General features: G+C 39.4%; 1 protein-coding gene across 1 annotated transcript in view; it reads right to left on the bottom strand.

Moving 5' to 3' along the window:
• Positions 1 to 22,001, bottom strand: part of LOC110165540 (pinopsin-like) — a gene marked incomplete at its 5' end in the record, with an annotated part of 99,014 nt that extends 77,013 nt beyond the window's left edge. The window contains one exon of the mRNA XM_020930740.2: positions 21,707 to 22,001. Coding sequence (XP_020786399.2) covers positions 21,707 to 22,001 — 295 coding nt within the window. The remainder of the gene's footprint in view (positions 1 to 21,706) is intronic.
• Positions 22,002 to 23,994: the final 1,993 nt, after the last annotated feature.

The following is a 23,994-nucleotide window of genomic DNA, read 5'->3' as shown; positions in this document are numbered from 1 at the left end:
CTGGTGTAATAAGAAGATCTACTGGCCAGTGTTAGTCCAAAATGTCTCAATATTTTACACTTGTTTTTTACAAAGCTGTTCTGCAGTTACATAACACATTTGGATATTTTTTTTCCTTCATGATTGTGTTTAAATGAAATAAATGCTATTGTCCCTATTAGCCTGATTCATCAGCCGGTTTCAACGAACTGAAACCGGTGTGACCTCGCAGCATTAGGATTTGTTCGCTCAACGGTAGGCTTGGGTACTTTTTTCATTTAACCAATCGCTGCTATTTGGTTATGATGTATTAATATACCAGTTAGTCCACCAACGGGACTAACTGGTATATTAAGCTTTTCCCAAATCCCAAATCTTGCAAACCTTCTAGTGTATTTCCTGACCTAGTCGCTGGAGAAAAATGAAATTGATGAGAAGAGGCACTAGGTGGCGCCAGCCTGGCTAAGATCTTATATCACCATGAGGAATAGAGCAAAAAAACTTTGGTTCAGTACATCCCTATTGTGTATGCTTTCTGTGTATACTTTAATGTTCCTGCAGGGGAAATTTCTCTTTGCACAGAACGTATTCATCAGAGCCTCAGGGCAGCCTGTCAGGAGCATTAGAGGAGCACAGGGCAGGGCCCCGAGCCCCATCCCCAGAGATGGAGCCTAGATCTTTCTAGCTTAGCTGAAGGGGAAGTTTTCTGAGTAGGTTTTAGATTAAGGAGGGAAACCTGAGTAGAGCTGAAGAAAAGTCATTGATCCAAACATTGTCAATTTATTAAATGCATTTTTGAAGTATAGGTGTGCCAGCTTTGCCCTAGTTTCTGTCACTGTAGTAGTGTGCCAGTGATGTGCACATATCTACAGAAAACAGAGAAGCCCCAGAAGCCCCAGTGTTGAATAAGGGACCTTTTTTCTGTGAGGGGAGAGTACTACACAGAATGTACCACATTAATGTTACAAGGAGTAGTGTGTTCTAAGAGTAGAGCTAACTGCAATATTCTCTTTATTCCTGCTATTTTATTTCAAGTAAAAATTCATAGATTTAATGTTTTAGCTCTTTTTCCAATATATCACAAACAACAGAAAACATGTATCTTGACATTTTGACATTCTGTTTCATTATTACCTCAGTATTTCAATATACATCAGATGTTATTTCTACATCAGTACTTGGTCTCTGTGTGCTTGCATATATTTTTTAACTGTACTGCTAATACAAAAAACACATTTTTGATCACTTCACCTCCTCTGGTCTGGTTCTCAGTGTTGGCAGACAGTTCAGAAGCTTGATTTGTGATTCATGTAATAAAAATATGATTCAGTTCAAAGTTCACATTTGAAAATATCTGAAACACGTCCAGAAGAAAAGGCAAAAAGTCTGAATCTACAAGAATCACGTTTCAGAACAGAATAAAACAGGAGATTTTGTTGTTTGTGGAGAAAACTATGGTACTTCAAAAAATTACAGTCTTTTCTAATTGCGTCCGCACAAATTTCGATTCAATTGCGGTGAACCTGGCAGGACTGGTGCGGGGGCCTTCATTAGCTCCTGGTGATGTAACCTGTCTGTAATCAGGCCTCATCAGAGTGCGGTCCTCAGGGCTTCTCAGGGGCCTCTCCAGCTCCAACCACAACAGAGGGATCCCAGGGCCACTGATTACGCGTTTTGTTCCTTTTTTATCCAGAATTTTTTATATTTCTGTACAAATTTGTGCTAATATTTGCACTTTCACAACCACTGTGAAATAAAAAATGTGGTTGGAATGTTTGCGATTTGAAAATTAATCAAGAAAAAATATTTAGGGGCATAATTTTCTGTGCAAATCACAACATTTTAAAAGTCTTAATAAAGTGTACCATGTGGGATTCTTAGCAGTGGCTCCAAAGCAGGTGGTGCGATTCCAGCTGACACAGATGAATGTCAGTGTTGTGTCCTTGGGCAAGACACTTAACCCACCTTCCGTCCATTGTCTGTGTATACTGGAGTATGAATGTGCATGTGAGAGCTTCCTCTATAAACATATGTGACAATTTACAATTTCTGTTTAGTTTTGCAGTTCATAGTTCAGTCCTGTCTTAAATGCTAAAGGTGCATTGTGTGCAGCCTTTCTGATGGAGGGTCTGTCATCTGCTTGTTTCTATGGATACATCATTGCTCTACCTGGAATGTTCCACAGTGGCAGTAGCAGTTGCAATAGTAGTAGTAGTAGTAGTAGTAGTAGTAGTAGTAGTAGTAGTAGTAGCAGTTGCAATAGCAGTAGTAATAGTAGTAGTAGTAGCAGTAGTAGTATTAGAAGTACTACAAGTAGTAGTAGTAGTAGTAGCAGTAGAAGCAGTAGCTGTAGTACTAGCAGTAGCACTAGTAGAAGTAATAGTAGTAGTAGCAATAGTAGTATTAGAAGTAGTAGTAGTAGTAGACGCAGTAGCAATAGTATTAGCAGCAGCAGCAGCAGTAGAAGTAGTAGTAGCAGTAGTAGTATTAAAAGTAGTAGTAGAAGCAATAGTAGCACTAGTAGTAGTAGTAGTAGGTAATAGTAGTTAGTATAGTAGTAAGTAGTAGTAGTAGACGCAGTAGCAATAGTACTAGCATCAGTAGCAGTAGTAGTATTAGAAGTAGTAGTAGTAGTAGTAGTAGTAGTATTAGATAGTAGTAGTAGTAGTAGACGCAGTAGCAATAGTACTAGCAGCAGCAGCAGTAGAAGTAGTAGTAGTAGTAGTAGCAGTAGTAGTATTAAAAGTAGTAGTAGTAGTAGTAGTAGTAGTAGCAGTAGTAGTATTAGAAGTAGTAGTAGTACTAGCAGTAGCAATAGTACTAGCAGCAGCAGCAGTAGAAGTAGTAGTAGTAGAAGCAGTAGTAGTATTAAAAGTAGTAGTAGTAGCAGTAATAGTATTAGAAGTAGTAGTAGTACTAGCAGTAGCAGTAGAAGCAGTAACAGTAGTACTAGCAGTAGCAGAAGTAGTAGTAGTAGTAATCTCATTTCATTTACAGAATAAATGTATCATATACGCTAAGTGAATGTTTCCCGCTACTTCTTATATTTCTTTTTTTTTTTTTACTGCAATCTTCTCACCTTGCACACACACACACACACGCACACACACGCACACGCACACGCACACACACATACGCACACACACACACACGTGATATAATGTGTGATTTGTGTACACCAGTAGCCTCTAAGATATAACCGTTAATAATATAACAGCTTGTTGAGAAGATGCATATTTTTTCCTTATCACGCATATAAAACAAGAAGACTTAGGTCAATATAGAAATTAACATAACGTTCTAACGGCCCCTGCTTCCCACTTATTGACTTATTACTTGCAGGTCAGAATCTTATTAAATGTGTTACTTTTTTATTCGATTTGCATTCTTAGTTAAGTCAATACAGCACAATCCAATTTACAGCTCCTATGTGGATAGTCGAGTCAATTTAAAATGGATGTCCTGGTCTTTTGTCTTTAAGAGGCTCTTGTTTTTTCGTACTTACACACCATTTGCACAGCACTTTTCACATGATTAACTCTGGGTTCATTAATACATATTAATACATATAATAGTCGTGCACAGAGGAACATGGGGCGATGGAAGGTATTACATAATTAACCCCTGAGTGATCCTGCATGTGCCTTCACCCGAAACCATTTAAATAATAATGACTTGTGTGGAAAAGCAGAGTTCAACATATGGGAGAGACCCGCTGCTGTGAGGAGACTGTTTACTCGTACGTATATAATCAACTCTGGATGTTTGGGGTTGTTTTTGTTCCTACAGAATGTCGACTTTAAAATGGGTGTAGATTTTTAATGACTATCAGAGTGCAAAGTTTCGTTACGCGTTCTTGTGGTTTTAGTTTCCTTTTAAACACGCATTTGGTCGCCTCAGGATAAGAGTTTCACATTTTCTAACTTAAAGATGCACTGCGTAACTTTTCATGAGGAGGGTCTGGCATCTGCTTGTCTCCATGGAGATGTTGGCGCTTTGTCTGGAATGTCCCGGTATGGCATTAAATGTTACTCAATAGCACAGGTGTTTGCAGGCTTAAAAAATTGCTTTCTTCCAGTGAGTGGGCTCGCCTCTCCACAGATCTGACGTCTAACTTGACCCTATGGTGTCACCTGCTTTATCTGTAGAGGTAAATAAGTGTAATGTCATACTGTGGAACATTCCAGGCAACACCTGCAAGGAGAGAATTTGGAGATGGACCCTCCAGCAGACAAGTTGGACAGTGCACTTTTAGAGGATATGCTTTATTAACTTTCTACTTTTAGAGCTCCCTCTGCTGTCAGCAATGAGTTGAACAATGTGAGACTAAACAAATCCCCTGTGAATGTTATGCTAATAAAGCCATATGTTCGTCTTGAAAACAATGTGACTGTTGATGTCAATGAGTTCAGTGAGGGTTTATGAGCTTTAAAAGGACGCTGAAGAGGTCCAGAGTTTTATCTATGGCTATGTTCAGACAGCAGGGCTTAACGCTCAATTCCGATTTTTTTGTGAAATCCGATGTTTTTGCGAGGTTGTTCACATTTCCAATTAAATGCGACTTGTATGTGACTCCAGTGTGAACAGTAAACGGCCCAAAAATCTCCTGCATGCACACTGGAGACACGACGACGTCAACCGCAGCGAACGTGTTCTGTGTTTACGAAAGTTGTCCAAATATGGACGCAGCATTGAGCACCTGGAGATTTTAAAGTTCCTCTCGTACCAGAGCCAGAACATGAACAACTTACTTGTTTTAAGGAGGAGATTGAGAAGGACGAGGTTTTTGGCCGTGATGTTTTGTGGGGCAGTGGCAACAACGTCCGTTGAAAGGAACGTGGGGATGTGGAGACGTAACCAAGAGTGGTGAGTGGTGATGTGCTTTGCCTCAATGACACGGAGTTCATTAACAATTTTCGCCTACTTCAGCGCAGAATAGTGACGTTTGTGTCTTGCTGATAACGTGTAGGTCAGATGCATGCACTTTGGCCATTCACACTGAAGTTGCATGTCAAAAGATCAGATATGTATCGTTTTAGGAGCACATATCCAAGTGGCATTTGAAAAAATCGGATCTATGTGGTTCAGACTGTCATTAAAAGATCAGATACAGGTCACATAGGTTCCAAAAAATCGGATTTGGGTCACTTCAGGCTGCAGTGTGAATGTATAATGCAACAAAACTGACCATATGCAGATAGAGCATTTTTGAATGCTCAGAGAAGACAACTTTGGATTAATGGAACAAAAATGTAATTCTAAGTTCAATTAAAAGCTCAAAAAAGTCAATTCACTAGTTCTACTTCTCTCAGAAACTATGGAGCTGTAATTCCTGCTCCATTCATTGTGTATTGGTAATTAGCCGAATTGTACTAAAATAAACCTATATGTATCTGTAACTTGCTGTCCTCTGTCTAATACTCAAATAATCACAGACAGCGTGTTAAGACCTTTTCTACAATGTAAATACGTCACTGGAGGAAGCTTCTTTGTTTAGAAAAGTAGGTCTTTGTGTCTTGAAACTAATGCTAACTGAAAAGGTCATGATGCTAAAGGTGCTAACTCGTGAAGGTCTTGACACGCTGTCTGTGATTATCCATGTGTAACCTGCAGTCTGCTGTCAGACATTTAAATATAGATTTATTTAGCACAACTAATTAGGCTCATTCTGAGTACACAATGAATGGAGCGGGAAGTGCAGCTCTGCAAGTTTTGAAAGAATCTGAACAAGGCAGGTGGCTCTATGAATAGAGCCTATAGTGCAATAAAATGTGTTCTTTAAAATGCATTATGTAACTTTTTTAATGTAACTGCTTGTTTTCATGGAGACGTGTTTCTCAAATAGTGGTATGTGTATCAGTACTTGTTAGTGTCGTAGTACTCAAGTCCGATCTTGGTCTTGAGTTTTTGTATGGTCTTGGTCTCATCTCGAAGTTGACGGTGTTTGGACTCGATCTTGTTTTGGACTCAAGGTCTGACACTAGACGAGTGAGATCAGTCGCTCCTGTCATAAATAAACTTCTTACCGTGACATGTGTTTAAAGTTTGCCTAATAAAAGTGCACAGATGCATCTGTATTTGTCAGGAGGTGAGTTTGGTAAATGTGCAGAGGCTGGCAAATAACACTGCAAAAACAAGTTTAAAATTCCTACCCACTTTCTTCACAGTTTTCTGTAAAGTGCCAGTGGAAGTTCTTAAAAAAGGAGTTCTCAAACTGTGAGTGAGGATCCAAAAAAGGGGCACAGAGTGTTTCAGTGCAGTACAGTTTGCTTGGCTTAGTTTAGGCCTAAATGAACATTAATCAGATCAAATGGAGATAGATTTATAAAAAAAAAAAAAAACACTGATATATATGTTCCAAAATAAGTATAAAATACAAATCAATGTCGAAAATGAGAAAGATGGTCTTGATTTGGTCTCAGTGGGCCGTGGTCATGGTCTTGCCTTGGTCTTGTCTCGGTGTCGACCCTCAGAGGTCTTGGTCTTGTCCTGGTCTTGGGACCCAGTGGTTTCGGACTAGTGTTGGTCTCGATTAGTGCGGTCTCGACTACAACACTAGTACTTGTACATAAGCTCCTTTCATGTATACTAGGTCCTACAGTTCTAATATTTGCTTCATTTAAAGACAGCTTTATCCACTTGGTATTCCTTTAAGTATTTTGGTTAGAAATACTGCAGAAATTACATGGTCCAATTTTGCATCTGGTTCAGCCCTGTAGTTTAGACCAGGAACAGTCACTGTTTACATCTGCTGATACTTGGAAAGACAAATCTTTTCTCAGGTGCTATTTGTTGTGAAATATTTGAGAACCAGTACTGCATTAAATAGCACTAGCAGTGAGCCGGTATACAAGCTTAATGCCATACAGCGGAACATTCAGGGAAAACTAATGACATCGCCTGGACTCAAGCAGCTGGTGGAGCGTCTGTAGAACAGACACAGGTGAGAGGGGTCCGGCTGCGCTCGCTAATGGGATTTCACCTTCTGCTGGAGCGCTGCAGTTATGCTCCAAGAATCTCCCCTTTTCTCCTCATTCTGTTATTCCCCTGTGCCCCTTCTCCACTGAAGCAGCACAACTATCAGCCTCCTCAGCCTCTCCATCACCTCCTCTTCACCATCATCACAGAATCATTATCTCCCTCTCCAGAGAAAAAAAAAAATCTGCCCTTTTTAAAGTCGATTTTTCTTTACTAAACTGCATATATGGTGTTTTAATTGCATTGCTTACAGTTTCTAGTCCTGTTTTGGTCATTTTAGTGCAAACTATGGGGCTGTATGACCAAAACAGAAAACCTTTACTTTTTTTCACACACTGGATGGAGCCAGAGCAGGGACTGTTAGTGTTTTAAACAAGGGGAAGCTCTTATACCCTCATCATTAGGGGTGTGCAAAAATACTGAAATATCGATATGTCTTATAGTTTAAGTATATTTTGGTATATGTTACTAAATTATTTTGTGAAAGAGCTACAGTTGTGTTCCTTGTTTGGAGAAAAGAAACTTGTTGTAACACATTCAACATTCTCACAGTTTGGGGTAAAATGGGTGTTTTTCATATAAACTTTTCACAGACTTAGTGGTTTAATAAAGACTTTTAGTATCACAGCCATGAGTTAGCCTTAGTTTTTACTGAACCGTATCGAATAGATTTTAAATATAACATATCGAATCGTATTGAATTGAAAGTGCACTGAATTGAAAAACTTATCATATCGTGGCCTGCGTATCAAGGTATGTATCGTATCGTATCGGCAACTTCTTAGTGATACCCAGCCCTACTCATCATATGCTATTGTTTAAAAAAACACCTTAAATCACATTTGTATAAATATCTAATTGGAACTGCAAAATAACTCTGCTTTGCCTGTAAGGAGTCAGGAGTAAACTTCTTTCATAATAATCCTTGATTTCATGATTTAGCAATTTTTCAAAATCTTGATTATTAATAAGACGAATTAATCAAATTCATTTGACTATTTGCTCAGCATGAGTGCAAACTTGGTAACTTTGTAGCTTTCTAGTTAAAACATAAAACAATGATGAACAGTCATGGCTCCAGTGGCCACTGCAGCTTCAAGTACTATGTGACATCACACATGACTGCTGTGATTACAGCCAAGGGTTTCTGATCACTAACACCTGACTGCAGGGGCGGAGTTTGAAGAGTGGATTTCTGTTAGACCAATCACATTGTTCCTTATATCCTGAGACCCCGGCCCTCCTCCCCCTCTCTCTCCTCTTTAACCCTCCAGGTACAGCTCAGTTTAGCAGTTCAATTTGAAGCTGATTTTGGTTGTGGGCAGAGTTTAGGTGTTTAGTCCCACTCTAAAATCCATACACCTTCACCTGTTCAGGTAGCAGCTTAGTCAAGTTTTTTTTTTTTGCATAAAAAAAGTGCAAAAGTTCCCTGCAGGAGGCAAAACTCCACGTGTTGGAGCACTGAGGATTGAAGCAGTTAAAAGTATTAAAGTAGGTCAGGTGCACAGTTGATGCAGACTGAGTGGTGAAATACAAGTACAGATCGGAAGTATGGGTCAATGTGCATAATACAAAGTACTCCTGGTTAATGCAGCTGTTTCATGTAATAAAGTAAAGTGATTCAAGTGTTTTTGCCCCAGTGCAGATATATTGTAAAAGCAGCTCTTAGGGTCCAAATGAGACTTATGTGCACTGGCTGCTTCTAAATCATTGTTATCGACTGTAAAGCAGAAATCTAATGTTACTGCTTGGAACAGTCTCAGGCAGAAACGATGAACACGCTTGTTGTTGCTTTATGGTTCTAATCCAATAAAACGTCTTATTTTTTAAAACAGCTGATACAACACACAGTATGCTAACTGCATACTTTTACTCCTAATCCAGCACTCTTAATAGTAAACAGTTTGGTTGCTCTTCCTATTTTGAAGTAACGTTACTCTAACTTGAGTAAATTTTTTGGCTATTCCTCCTACTTGTGTTTAAAAGAACTGAAAGGGAGATACAAGCTCTTCACTTGTTGGTTCTCAGTTTGGATTTTCAAATGCATAATAGTGATTAGATTATTAGACTGAATCCAGTGCACTCCATCTACTGGTGGGGTATAGATCTGTTGTCACCTCTGTATTACATCCATTTGTGTAGCTCTACAAATATTGATCTTCCTTTCATGCTTCCATTGGGTTTCAGATGACATTGTAACATTCTATAGGACAATCATATTTACTACACATGGGTTAATAACTGTACTTTACTTAAATACATTTTACTTTTTACTTCTTCTTCACTACATTTTAGAGCAGATATCTGTACTTTCTGCACCACTATGTTTTTTTAACTGGACTGAAAAGTAGAACGTGCTCGGCCTTGTGGTCTGAGAACTTTTTGAGCATGATCGTGGTCACATTCTGCCATGAGGGTTTGAGTTTAAGCAAATACAAATATATAAAAAATAAATGACAAATCAATTTCAAACATTCTGGTGGAACAAAAGAAGGCAAAAAATTATAAAAATGTATGTCAAATACTATAACTAAAAAAGTACTATAGATCTATTCTCAAACAGAAATTGACTATGTTCAGACTGCAGGGCATAATGCTCAATTCAGATTTTTTTGTGAAATCTGATTTTTTTGCAAGGTCGTTCACATTTCCAATTAAATGCGACTTGTATGTGATTTCCAGTATGATCCAGTGTGAACTTGAAATGCCCCAAAAGTTTTCCAAGCGTGCTCAGTGTTTACGGAAATCGCCTAAACGCTGAGCTTGTCTCCCAATATAGAGTTCAGTTCTTGGTAAAATGGACATGTTACACGTCCATGGCTGATTCGTTTGTTTGCGTCTTTAGTCTCCTTGTATTTGGCTCGCAGGGTCTTTATTTTTCTTTGACATTGGGGTCAGGACCGCCTGTAGCCATTCTCAGACATTTCTTTGGCAATCATTTAAAAAAACGCCCAGTTCCAATAAGACCCCTCCAATTTGGCTTGAATACAGCGATATCATCCCCCAAATATTAATGAACTCGCTAAACTCGCTTTAACTCCATTGACGAGACTCTGAGCCTGACGTGTTGGTGGGATGAATGCTCCTTGGCTGTTCAGACTGAAGTCGCATGTCAAAAGATCAGATATGTGTCGGTTTTAGGAGCACATATCCAAGTGTCCTGGGTCGCATTTGAAAAAATTGGATCTTTGTCGTTCAGACTGTCATTAAAAGATCAGATACAGGAGCATAGGGGCGAAAACTTCACTTCAAAAGTCACTTCAGCTGCAGTCTGAACTTAGCCTCTGTCATGTGGTAATACAGCAAGTGCTCCACTGTGTTTTTAAGCTCCACAGACCTTCACCACAATCAGTTCTTGTATTTGTTCTTTGTGTCACCTGCTGAAGGACAAGAGATAGAAATGAGTTTTTTTTGCTATAATCTGGAATATTTCCACTGTAATTACAGATGCTCATTGATATGTACTGTTCCTTAGCCTGATTCATCAGCCGGTTTCACTTCATGGAAACCATGTGACCTCGCAGCATTAGAATTCATTCACTCGACGGTAGGCAGGTACTTTTTTTTATTTAACCAATCGCTGCTATTTGGTCATGATGTATGTAACAGGCTTAAGTGGTATATTAAGCTTTTTCCCAAATCCCGTAGGAAGAAGGGCAATAACGTCTTTCCCCTTGATAAAATTCACCAAACATTCACTTTGTTCTGGCTTTAAATACTTGATCCCGTCTAATGTATTCTGATTCCTCACCTAGTCGCTGGAGAGAAATATAGTTGAGCAGAGGTACTCGGTGGCACTGTTACTATAGGAAAAACTCTTGTCTCTTGCCTCCATCTTAAAGTATGACAACGCTCCATTACCACCAATTAAACATGTCTATTTACATTTACTCATTCACATTTACTCATCATAGCCCTTATATAGACTTACACTGTACATGTGAGTATATTGTCAGACCATATAGAACTGCTCATATCAGATTGAAGACACAGGCATGAATCATGGGACTAAATATAACTGTTGTGCTGTCTCCGCTTTGAAATGTTCCATGGACTTAAGGGCTGGTGATGAATACTGAACCCTGCAAACCTCCCATGAGATCTGCGGTTTTAATAAAAATAATATTGCGTTTTATTTCAAAGTGCCTTTCAAAGTCCTTCAGATCACCTACATGCTTTATGCAATGAAAAAGGCATTAAAACCAAACAGTGGCTAATATACTGTGCTTTATGTGCAATAGAATCGTCACAATAGATGGGTTTTGAGATGGATTTTTTTTTACAACGGAATAGAACCTGGTCTGACGTCTGGACCAGCTTAAGTTTGTGAAGAGATTTTGGGTGAAGGTTGAAGATAAGGGAGTAGCTGCAATAGTCTAGTACTGATCTAAAACAGATTCAAGGTCCTATATTACACAAAATTGATTCTTGTGAGTGTTAAGTCATGTTGGAATGTTGTTACCTCATGGAAAACATACCTGGAGTTGTGTTTTGTTTCATTCACACATGTTAAACTGCGGTTATTAGTCTGGCTACGTCTCCAAAACTCAAAATACTCCACCCCGTGATGTCATAAAGCTGTAGTTGTATTTTACTCTTAGATCAGTAGAGACTTGAAATCATCCAAATGATTCTAGTGAAGTTGTATGGAGTTTAAAAAACACAGTGGAGCGCTTCCTCTGAGAATAGACTTTAAAGCGGCTCTGCTTGTGTACAAGTCTCTTCATGGCCGAGCACCAAAGTACATCTCTGACATGTTAGTATGAACCATCTTGCACTCTCTCGGACCTCAGGGACCGGCCTCAGAGTCAGGACTAAACACGGAGAGTCAGAGTTTCAGATTCAAGCAGCTAAAACCTGGAACAGTCTGAACATGTGAGACAAACTCTACTCTGACTCTGCTTAAATCTCAAAAGACTCAAAACACTTCTGTTTAGCTCCGTATGACTGAAAGGTTTTCATTCTGCACTCCTCTCTCATTTAACGTCTCTCTTTTTAAATTTATGATGATTATTTATGTTTTGATTGTTGGTATTGTGATTTTAATGTACTTCTTATTCTGTAAAGGACTTTGAGTTACTTTGTGTACGAACTGTGCTATATAACTAAACTTGCCTTGCCCTCCTGTATTACCCCGACATCACAAGGTGGAAAAGAGTGTTTTCTGTTTGAGAGAAGAACTCAAATGAACCAGAAAACGCATACCAAAATTCTTGTAGAGGTGCAAATGCAAAGAGCAGCAAAATACAAGTGAAAAAATGCATAGCACACTCAGGTGGCTGATGTCCAAAAGCTTTTTTATTTTTAAATAACATTTCGGCGAAATAAAGCTTTCGTCAGATATTTTTCTTGCTGAGAGCACTGCACAGTACTGAGAACTCAGCCTAAATTTGCAGGTTTGTGTGCTGAACATGTGGGGAATGAAACTAAACAACTCCAGGTCTGTTTGTGATGAGGAAACAACATTATAACACAGATCAGAACATAATACATATAACTTTAATAAACAACAGGTCCATCAAAATACAACTCTGAGTAAACTGAGGGGATTCTCATAACATAGTTAAAACCTCATAGGAGTTTTTTTTTTTTTTGCCAGCTTGGATGGCATGGTGACATGGTGTTTAATGCTCTCACCCAACTCTGATTAACTGAACAATGCAGGGGAAGCTTTTTCAGTTTATGGACAGTGGTGGAAGAAGTACGTGACGTTGATACTTACAGATGCTTGAGCAAAAAAAAAAAAAAAAAAAAAAACTAAAGTAAAAGTATCACATGACAAAATCTACTTAAAGAAACAGTCTGGAATTTTGGACATAGGATCTCATTTCCTAGTGAGCCAGAGTGTTGGAGACGTGTGCAGAGACACTTTTTAAATATTTCATCCAGTCCTTGTATTTGCAGAGGTCACTGGTGCTAGACTAGTGCATGTCAATGGCCATAGTTATCCTGCCACTAAAAACAGTCTTACCCACTCCACAAAACACCTGAAGCAAATCTATTATTACACCAGACTGTCGATGTGATTTTAGAAGTAAAACCAACCTTGCATTTGAAGGATTTATGTCTGAGCAGCAGCAGTGAGTTGTACTTCCTGATAAAAAGCTTGACAGCGGGGGAAAGATACCACCAAGCACCTGTCTTACCGGCAAAGTAAAATTCCACTGCTGCTGAGAAAATAGTCCCTCAACATGCGACAATTCATGCGATGCAAGGTTAGTTTGATTTCAAACATTATTCTATCAAATCAGACATTCACATCGACAGTCTGGTGTAATAATAGATTTGCTTCGGGTGTTTTGTGGAGTGGGTAAGACTAATGTAGCACCAAATGCAAATACAAGGACTGGATGGAATATTTTAAAAAGTGTCTCCACACGTCTCTAATACTCAGGACCTCATTTCCTAGAGAGCCAATGTCCAAAATTCCAGTCTGTCCCTTTAATCTAAACTTCCCTGGCTAAATAAAGGTCAATCAAATCATGTTATATTGTACCTAGAATTGTATTTTTGCTTCATTCACACTTGTTTCATTAACCCATTAAATGAAACTTGTCTTCTCTGAGCACTCAAAGAAGCTCAGTTTGCATATAGCCCAAATTGTTGCGTCATAAGTAAAAATCTGGATGCATCATTGAAAACAGAGTAGTAGTTTATAAAAAACATGTTATGCAAGCAAGCGTATATATTATTTTAAGTTAGAACATATGAAATGTTTATCCCAAAGAGTCCCAAAGCGTATTTAAAATAACATGAAATAAAGTCCCATATGCAGCTCCCAGTCTAGTGCATTTACAAGTTCTGTACATAGAATTCCTCATAGCCACTGTCTCTCCCAGCCTCCCTCTAGTGAAGCGAATCCTCTAATCCTTTGTTTTGATTCTTGCCGTTATGACTTGTGTTTTTCATTTCCACATCCTCCCTCTGTATCCAAATTCTTATTGAAACTCCCAGGCAGTGGATCAAGCAGGTACCGGGGATCGTGTGAATGTGTTCAGACAGATAGACTAAAAGTTGGGTGACAGGCGGAATTGGAGGCCCTTAAAGCTCTCACTGGAATTTTTCTCACCTGTCAGGAGCAGAGGAGTGGTTGTGCGTGCATGCTTGGAAGGCTGAAGTGGTATAGGGGGATTTAAGCGAGCACTGGACTGAGAAAAGCACCTGACCGCCAGAAAGATTCCCCCCGAGAGAAGAGAGCTTTGGAGAACAAATGGAGGGAAGAGGAGGAGGAAGAGGAGGAGGAGGAGTGGAGGGAGACACGCAAAGAAAGATGTGCAGATCGACTGTGTATGAAAAAGAAGAAAGAATGAAAAAAAGTTTCTATTTTAATGCTGACCAAACAGGACAAAGTTACAATTCAGATTTGTGGAGAGTCAGAATGTCAGTTTTTCTTGGTATTTTTGAGCTATAAAAACACCTATAATTTAATAAATGTAAGGTAGAGCAATGACATGTCCATAGAAACAAGCAGGTGACAGACCCCCAAACAAAAAGTTACACAGTGCACCTTTAAATAACCTTAAAAAATGGCCCTGACCACAAGGGCATCAGAGACATCAGAGAGGTCAAAGGTCAAGAGAAGTGGGAGTGGGGTCTGGTTGGAGGGTCCCTTAAGATGTTTCACTTCAGGCCCAAGACACCCTTGTAACGCCAGGGTGCTTTAAACATGATTATTGTGACAAAGGTAAATAAGACGTTCTGGACGCCCATGTGGACTGATATAGATTCTAAACTCATTTTATCTTTTGAACATTGAACAAAACAGTTTTACTTTGACAGGAAAAAGTCAAAATGTTTTTGAAATCCACATAGAATTGTACAATGATCAATAATGCAGTGTGATCAGGAGATGCTTTTTCCATGTTGTATCATTATTTCATACACAGCCGCCCCTCTAATGGAGCAGGTGATCTCTGGAGATGTGGCTCTGCTCCAGAACTAAATGACTTCACATTATTCACACTTTTTAATACTTTGGACAGCTTAGTCTTTTTTTGTTTTTAAAGGAAATTTGTCGGATGCGGAGAAGTTATTGCTTTGCCAAGAATGTCATTAAACTTATCTTTCATCTTTTCATTAACAGGCCATGATGGTACCACCTGTTTTTCTCTGTGGAGACAGAAACATCCCAAGAAAAGCAAATCCATCTCCATAGAAACAAACAGGTGGTGAACCCTTCACCAGAAACATTACACAGTGTTAACTTTGCACAGCAAGATAAATTCTCGTGATTTTTGTGAGTTCACAAATTCCTAAAAGTCCATCTTGCTCATCTCCAGCTGAAGTGTTCTCTTGTGACAGGAGACAGACCAGTCACAGAGCAGCACTGAGACAGAGAGACAAACTTCAACCTATTTTAGCAGAAATACAGACTGTTTAGTTTGTGACTCTTTGTGCATTTGTGGACAGAGAAGATGTCCGTACTTTTCTCTCTTTTAACTAAAGGTTGATATTTTTTGGCATGTTCCACTGTGGTGACATTTCAATCACTCAGCGTGAGGTTTTAGTTTGAACTGATCATTGGTTCAGTCACTTTCACTGAGATAATTAGATGATGATGATGATGTGTTCAGAAGGCTACCCTAAACATTAACATAGTGTACCTTTAATCAAACTCAATTTATAAAATATTTAAGGGTGGCTGTATTTGCCATGACACTGTCACTGACCTCTTTGACCTCATGAAAAATAAAGCCATTTGAAACCTGCTAAAACTCTCCTCACTGTAAACTGTCTGTAGTGCTTAAGTGAGGACGTTTGAATAGTGAAATGATGAAAACAAGTTTGATGAAGATCCTGGATTTTAAAAACACAGAGGAGCTTCAAGGATTAGGATGTGCTGACATGGAGCTGCCACAGGGGGCGTTTTGACACATCTCCATGTGTGTTTTTGATGATGATACAACATTTACAATGTCTAAAAGCTGAAAAGCCTCATTTCATCTAAACCGAATCCTGTCTTTAGAGACTTGATGAGAGGTGATAGCGCGGTGTTTGGACAGTGTTGTGTTCTGAGGCTGGGCTCACAGCTGCAGGTGCTCAGGATCATGTACAGCATTAGTGTTGTGCAGAATGGGAGCTCCAGCCGTGCACAGCCAAAGTCAATACAAGAGTAAATATGACTGATTTAGGGCGAGAGAGGGAGGAGGGGAGGAGGGGCAAAAGGAAAGATAGATAGTGCTCAAAAATTTCACCATCTTAAACCTGTGCAAAGCAGGGGTGAAATCTTGCAACGGTCAAATAGAGCTTATTTTAAAAGGTGTTTTCTTAAAAAATTGTAAAAAAAAAAAAAAAAAAAAAAAAAGTAGTTTGCAGTGTTCCAAAGTTATTCCTCACTTACCTTAAGCATTCTGAGCGTCCTAATTATTCACAGTGATGAGTTTTTAAGTGCTTTTGACAATAAAACGCTTCATAACTAGATACAGATGTACACAGCAGACTTATTTTGACCTCAAGAGCTTCTTATAGAATATATCTGTATTTAGGCAAGGCACGTTTATGTAAATGCACGGGGAGAATACTGATAGAGGCTCTTCAGTATAAGTGCACAGTTGTAAATAACATGATTTGAGGGCAGAAAGGTTAAGAACAAGTCTGGTGATGATTCATGGACTTACAGAGGAGCTATTGTGCTTGACTTTGCTATACAGTTACAATCTATTATACACTTGGATCATTATGTTAGAATTTGGACATTTTAAATCACAATATTCATTTAAACGACTTAATAAAAGAAACAAATCCGCTGACTTCTGCGTTAGAAAACTGCAGTGCCCAATGGAGACATCATCACAACAAAGAGTCATGAAGTTGTTAGCACCTCCGATGGATAGCTGGACTTTTCATTTGCTCCAAAATGATTACACAATACTGCCGAATTTTGATGAAGATGAAGAAAATACAACTGGAAAACGAATTAATTCAGAGCCATGTCCGTGTACCATCTTGAAAAGACGTAAAAACAGATTGCTCCAACATCACTCCAAATATAACTTCCGGTGAGTAAATGGTGAGTGGAAACAACTATAACACGGTTAAAAGCTCTGAAAAGTCTATTTTGCACAATAGGTCAGCTTTAAATATGCATAATCTGTGTCCATAAGTGGAGTAGGACTATTGTAACTCTCATGTTTTCAGCCCTGATGACACTTGACAAGACGGCAGAACACACAGGGCTCACACTGGCCTCAGCATGTACTAGGTCAACACTGTAATCACCTCTCTTTTCATTTCATAACTCTGTAAACTCTTTTCATTTCATAACTCTGTAAACTCAGTTGTTTAAAGACAAAATGTTCTTTTGAAGCATTAATTAGTCCTACGCTAATGAGTTATTTCACATTCTTAAATCCATCTAGGTTTGAAACAAAAACTAAAAAACTAAAAACTAAAATCCCTACCCCTCAATCCTTTTAAGGGACAGTCTGGAATTTTGGACATAGGACCTCATTTCCTAGTGAGCCAGAGCGTTGGAGACGTGTGGAGACACTTTATGAAATATTCCATCCAGTCCTTGTATTTGCAGAGGTCGCTGGTGCTAGGCTAGTGCATGTCAATGGCCATAGTTAGCCTGCCACTAAAAACTCCTGCCCACTCCACAAATTTATTATTACACCAGACTGTCGACGTGAATGTCTGTGTTGATAGAATAATATTAGAAGTAAAACCAACCTTGCATGTGAAAGATTTATGTCTGAGCAGCAGCAGGGAGTTGTACTTCCTGATAGAAAGCTCAGCAACGGTGGACTGATATATGAGAAAATAGTCCCTCAACAGTGATTCAGCGATGATTCATGAGATGCAAGGTTAGTTTTATTTCAAACTTTATTCTGCCAACACAGACATTCACATGGACAGTCTGGTGTAATAACAGATTTGCTTCAGGTGTTTTGTGGTGTGGGTAAAACTGTTTTTAGCGGCAGGCTAACTATGGCCATTGACATGCACTAGCCTAGCACCAGTGACCTCTGCAAATACAAGGACTGGATGGAATATTTAAAAAAGTGTCTCTGCACGTCTCCAACACTCTGGCTAAGTAGGAAATGAGGTCCTATGTCCAAACTTCTGGACTGTCCCTTTAAGGGTCTGTATTACATTATTTTCTGATCGATGTTATAATGTCATTTCCTCATTATAAACAGACCTGGAGTTGTGTTTTGTTTCTTTCACACATGTTTAACACACAGACCATGCATATTTAGGCTGAGTTCTTCTCTCAAACTGTAGACAGACTAATAATAAAGGATTACTCAAACATATGTGAATGAAACAAAACACAACTGCAGGTCTGTTTTTGAGGATTTAACAACATTATAACATGGCATAAAGAGTCAATTTTCTGTTAATGTAGGACCTTTAAAGAGGAGCTGTAACACTTCTATGGGGTATTAATTGGTGACACTTAACATATTTAGATCAATTTTCACTTTCACTTTTGACGCTCTGAGTCACTCCCTCCTCAAAATGCTATCATCATATCATATAACATAATCAGCATGCATCCTACTAATGAAACTACTGCACATCGCATCAGGTTTGTCAAATTGTTATGCACAGTTTTGTATAATTTTTTTGTATATTTATAGAAAATTGTCATGTGGGTGGGTGACGTAAGCTTGAGGGAGGACAGAATCTTACAGCGAACTATAATAAGGGTTCAAGAGAGATCACTAAATAACTCAAACATGCATGGATGACATCTAAAACCTCTTCTGGCATGTTTTTGATGATTGAACATTACAACATGGTAGAAAGCTCCAAAGAGTCAAATTTGCATAATACCCTGTCTTTAATGAATCCATTTGTAGAAAATTTTGCCATTACTGATATAATTTGGAACCATAAAAATGTCACGAATAGCTGGAAAACATAGTCTAATATTTAACAACATGCCATTTTACACAGTTCTCTCAAACTTTCTTCAATATAAATTAAAACTTATTACAGATAATTCAATTAAGCTTGTCTTTACAATAAAATGTCATCGAGTTTAATGAATTTCACTCATTATAACTAAAACTGTACAACATTATCACAGCCCTTAATGCTGTGATTTTCCAGAGAAAGCCATGAGGAGATATGAGGGCTTAGACTGTGAAAATTTGCAGCTGTTGAGCTCCTCTGTCCAGTTCTCAAACCAGGATTAAGTCAATCAAACGTAACTAAGTCTTAAAGGTCCTATATTACTGGTACACAAAATGGATTTTTGTGAGCTTTAAGCCATGTTAGAATGTTGTTTCTTTCTCAAAAACAGACATGGAGTTGTGTTCTGTTTCATTCACACATCTCCAAATCTCATGTTCCACCTTATGATGTCATGAAGCAGTAGTTTTCAAGTTACCAGCTAGTTACTTTTTACATTTTGTTCAGTTCCAGAGCTGAAATCATCCAAATGATTCTAGTGAAGGTGTATGGAGTTTAAAAACAGAGTGAAGCACTTCCTGTATTACCACATGACCTCACAAGGTGGAAATGAGTGTTTTCAGTTTGGAGAGAAAGAACTCTAAACATGCAGGATTTGTGTGTTAAAACAAAAGTGTGAAAGAAACAAAACACAACTCCAGGACTCCTTGTGATGAGGAAACTACATTATACAGACCCTTTAAAGGTGGGTAGTACTCGGTTACTGTACTCAGATACATTTACTTGAGTAGCTTTTTCAATCAATTGTTGAGTTGTTTTCTAGCAGCATACCTTAACTCCTACTTGAGTACTCTTTTAATTAAAGTAACAGTACTCTTACTTGGGCAAAAGTTGTGCTTCCTCTTCCCACTGTGAGGAAGTCTACAAGTAACAAAAGATTTATGTTGACAATCTGAAATGATTTGAACATTTGGGGTTTTTCCAGTTTCTTACTTCAGATAAATTTAATTTTTAAAATTTTTGTGTCTGTCTTTTTGTGCATTATTGAATGTTCTGTTCTTCAAATTACATTAACTTCAAATTATAAATTTGAAATCCTGACTGTTTCTCTTCAAGTGCTCTTACTTGAGTAGAACTTTTCCCAAATACTTTTTTACTCTTATGCCTATTTGAACCATTTCTCGGACCACTACTTTGTACTTCTACCTTAGTAATGTTATTATGAAGTAATGTTATTCTTACATGAGCAGTAGTTTTTGCAAATTCTTTTTACTCTTTGTTGAGAAATAAATTCCTTGGACCCTACTTGTTCATTTCAAGACGCCCAAAGCACTTTACAGTTCATTGTTCGTTCACTCCACACACACACACACACACGCACCCACACACACGCACCCACGCACACCCACACACACGCACCCACGCACATACACACGCACCCACGCACACCCACACACACGCACCCACGCACACCCACACACACACACACACGCACCCACGCACACCCACGCACACACACGCACCCACGCACACACACGCACACACACACGCGCACCCACGCACACACACGCACCCACGCACACACACGCACACACACACGCGCACCCACGCACACCCACACACACGCACCCACGCACACCCACACACACACACACACGCACCCACGCACACCCACGCACACACACGCACCCACGCACACACACGCACACACACACGCGCACCCACGCACACCCACGCCCACACACGCACCCACGCACACGCACACACACACAAGCGATGTGATGGTAAGATACTGTAGTAGCCACAGCTGATCTGGGGCAGACTGACGGAAGTGAGGCTGCCAATCTGCATCATCATCCATTTCGACCATCACAAACACTCACACACATTCAACTTACATGTACTTGAGTAATATTATTTTGAAGTAACATTACTCTTACTTGAGTAGTAGTTTTCTTAATACTTTTCTACTCTCGGACCACTACCTCTACTTGAGTAATATTATTTTTAAATAAGTTTTTACTCTTACTTAAGTAATTTCTTGCACCACTACTTCAGCACTACTATTATTTTGAATTAACATTACTTTTACTTGAGTACAGTTTTTAGCTACTCAACCCTAAACAGTAACAGTTAGAAAATCTGAACAAAACCCTGAAACTCAAATTCTCATAATACAGGACTTTATAGCAAGCTCAAAACAAGCCTGAACCCGGAAGGCACCAGACTAAGACTATGATCCACCTCCATGAATCACACAGACATGAAGATGCCCTCAGATCAACACTACCTGTAGTAATAAAAATGATTTTCTATTTCACTTCTGACAAACAACTCCTCAACTCCTCCAATCAGATGTACCCCGTCAACTTTACGCACAATAGAATTATTTCATTTTTTCACTTATCAGCATACTTAGGCTGAGTTCTTCTCTCAAATGGAAATCACTCCACCTTGGAACATCATGTGCTAATATAGAAATGCTCCACTGTGTTTTTAAACTCGATACACCTTCACCAGAATCGTGTACTGAATCTCTAAAGGTAAAAGAAAACCTCTTCGTGACATCTCAAGGTGGAACAAGGTGGCATTTTGAGCTCTGTAGATGTAGACACTAATAATAAAGGATTACTCAAACGTGTGAATGAAACAAAACAAAACTCCTGGTATGTTTTTGTTGAGGTAAGAGCATCCTAACGTGTCTTAAAGCGCACAAGAGTCAATTTTGCGTAATATAGGCGCTTTAAAACGCAGTATTGGCACCAAACATATACAGTTTTGCATGCCTGTACATCGTTTTCTTAGCTTTTAATCACACAGCACATTGGAACACCGTAACAGACCCGCTATCCCGTGAGAAAGTCCACTGTAGATCATCGTTACTCACCCAGACACGCGTTGATGAAGCCGTACCACACGCATCCTGCGCGCCCTATGAGCCATCGCCCCTGGGTGCTGGCCGCGAAGCTGAACGGGGTCCCGAGCACGCTCACGAGCAGGTCGCTGGCGGAGATGCTCACGAGCAGCAGGTTCATGGGCGTGCGCAGTGCCCGGTAACGGCAGAACAGCGTGAGCACCAGGAAGTTGGTGAGGAAACCCAGCGTGCCAATGACGCCCAGGCACACCGCTACTACCAAGTGTCCCGTGGGTGTGAGAGTCGGCGGGGGAGAGGAGGAGGATGAAGAAGAAGAGGAGGAGGAGAAAGGGGTCACGGTGCTGGGTAAATACTCCCGCTGCTCCTCCGTGGTGACCCTGGCGAAGCAGCTCACGTTGGATACGATCATGCCGTGAGAAGTTGTTCCGTAGCGGGACGGGAGTGAAGTGAAAGGTGTAGTGGAGCTCCGCGCGTAAAACCAAGTCAACCCATGTGGCTCAAGAGAAGTCCCGTTACGCGCAAGGTGGAAAGAGGATAGTTAAACCGACACGGAGCTCCTGTCGGGATCCGAATGGCAAATGAGGAGCGCTTATAGTAAACGCGCGCTGGTGCCAAGTTGGACACGCCCACTCCCCGGCGCGCTCCGCAGACACAGATAGAAGCGGAGGTGCGAGGCTTCTCTATCCATCCCTCTGTCTTCGTGTTTGTTTTGACAGGCTCGCGGACAGTTTGGAGCGCCGTGCGTAATGGCGCGCAGGGGGCCGTGCGTCTCCGGGAGGCGTGAGAGAAAGAGTCAGTGCTCTGGTATAAAAGAACAAGCTTCACTGGACGATAGTTATAACCAGAGATAAACAGCACGTTTACTCAGTTACATTTACTTGTGTAACTTTTTTCCGGGTACTTTTCTAGCAACTTACATCATACACTGTTTTTTGGAAGTAACAGTACTCTTACTTGAGTAAAAGTTGTCGTTCTTCTCTTCACTGCGAGTAAGTCTACAAGTGACAAAGGTTTATGAAATGATTTTCACATTTGTGTTTCTTGTATCTCTTCTCCAGATATGATTTAGTTTGTCTCATTTTTGTGTCAGTCCTTAGAAAATATCAAATGTTCTGTATTATTTAATGTTCTGTCCTTCAGATTACATTAAAATTAAAGGTGCATTGTGTAATGTTTCTGATGGAGGGTCAGTCAAAATGCTTTTCTTTGCTTTGACTGGAATGTTTCACAGTGATATTAAACCTTTCTATCTTCATGGAGACCAAACCAGACCAAGTTACAGGTCAGGTTGAAGAATCCCTCAGTCGTCCAGGTAGAATCCATGGCAAGGAGAAAATTCAGTTTGTCGACTGGACAAAAGTTAGATAGGTTGAAGATTGACTAACTTTTGTCCAGTCGACAAACTGAATTTTCTCCTCGTCACCTCTGCAAACCTATGGCCCATCAATTGTGTAAATATGTTACTTTTGCACAGTTTGGAATGGTTTAGTTATAACCCGAGGTGGTCAAGTACCATATTTTTTAGACTATAAGTCTATAAAATCCTTTAATTTTCTGAAAAACCCACAGTGCGCTTTATAATCCGATGCGCCTTATGTATGAAAATAGATGAGGGAATTCAGCATTAATGATATTGCGCCTCATAATATAGTCCAAAAATACTGTAGTCAAAAACTGTACTCAAGTAAGAATGGAAATAGTATTTGGAACACTACTAATCGAGTAAGAGTAACTGAAATGAGTAGGGATGTAACAATAATCAATATTGTATCGTTAAAGTTCTCACAATAATATCGTGGACCATCACAATACATCGAATTACAAGTCTCAAGAGTTATGGTGCAGCAGTAGTTAAAAAAAGACAGAGGGAACTACATAGACCATGATCCTTTGCTCCATTTCAGTGCAGACTACAAGAAGAAATTACAGTTCTAAGGATGTTTAAGTCTTACTTTTTTGGATTAAGTCTTGTCAAGGCATTTTAAGAAGAACAAGTAGCATATTAACAGTTTTGTTTTGTTTGCTCCACAAAATATTGCAATAAATATCGTGAAAATATTGTACCAAGAGATTTGGCTAATGTTACATCTCTAATCGTGAGCTTTCCCACGATATCGCAATATATATCGTACCGTGAGGTTCATACCGTGACCATATCGTATCGTGAGACTTGGATATCGTTACAGCCCTGGAAATGAGTAATTGTCAGGACATAATATTTAATTTATAGTTTAGGATGAATGTAATTTGGAGGACAACACTATAAATAATTCACAAATATGACAAGTACTAAATATATT

The sequence above is a fragment of the Boleophthalmus pectinirostris genome, unplaced genomic scaffold (genome assembly GCF_026225935.1).
Source record: "Boleophthalmus pectinirostris isolate CB_2022bp ecotype Guang Dong unplaced genomic scaffold, ASM2622593v1 HiC_scaffold_15, whole genome shotgun sequence".
In the NCBI taxonomy this organism is placed as follows: Eukaryota; Metazoa; Chordata; class Actinopteri; order Gobiiformes; family Gobiidae; genus Boleophthalmus; species Boleophthalmus pectinirostris.
This window is presented reverse-complemented; position numbering and strand designations above follow the sequence as displayed.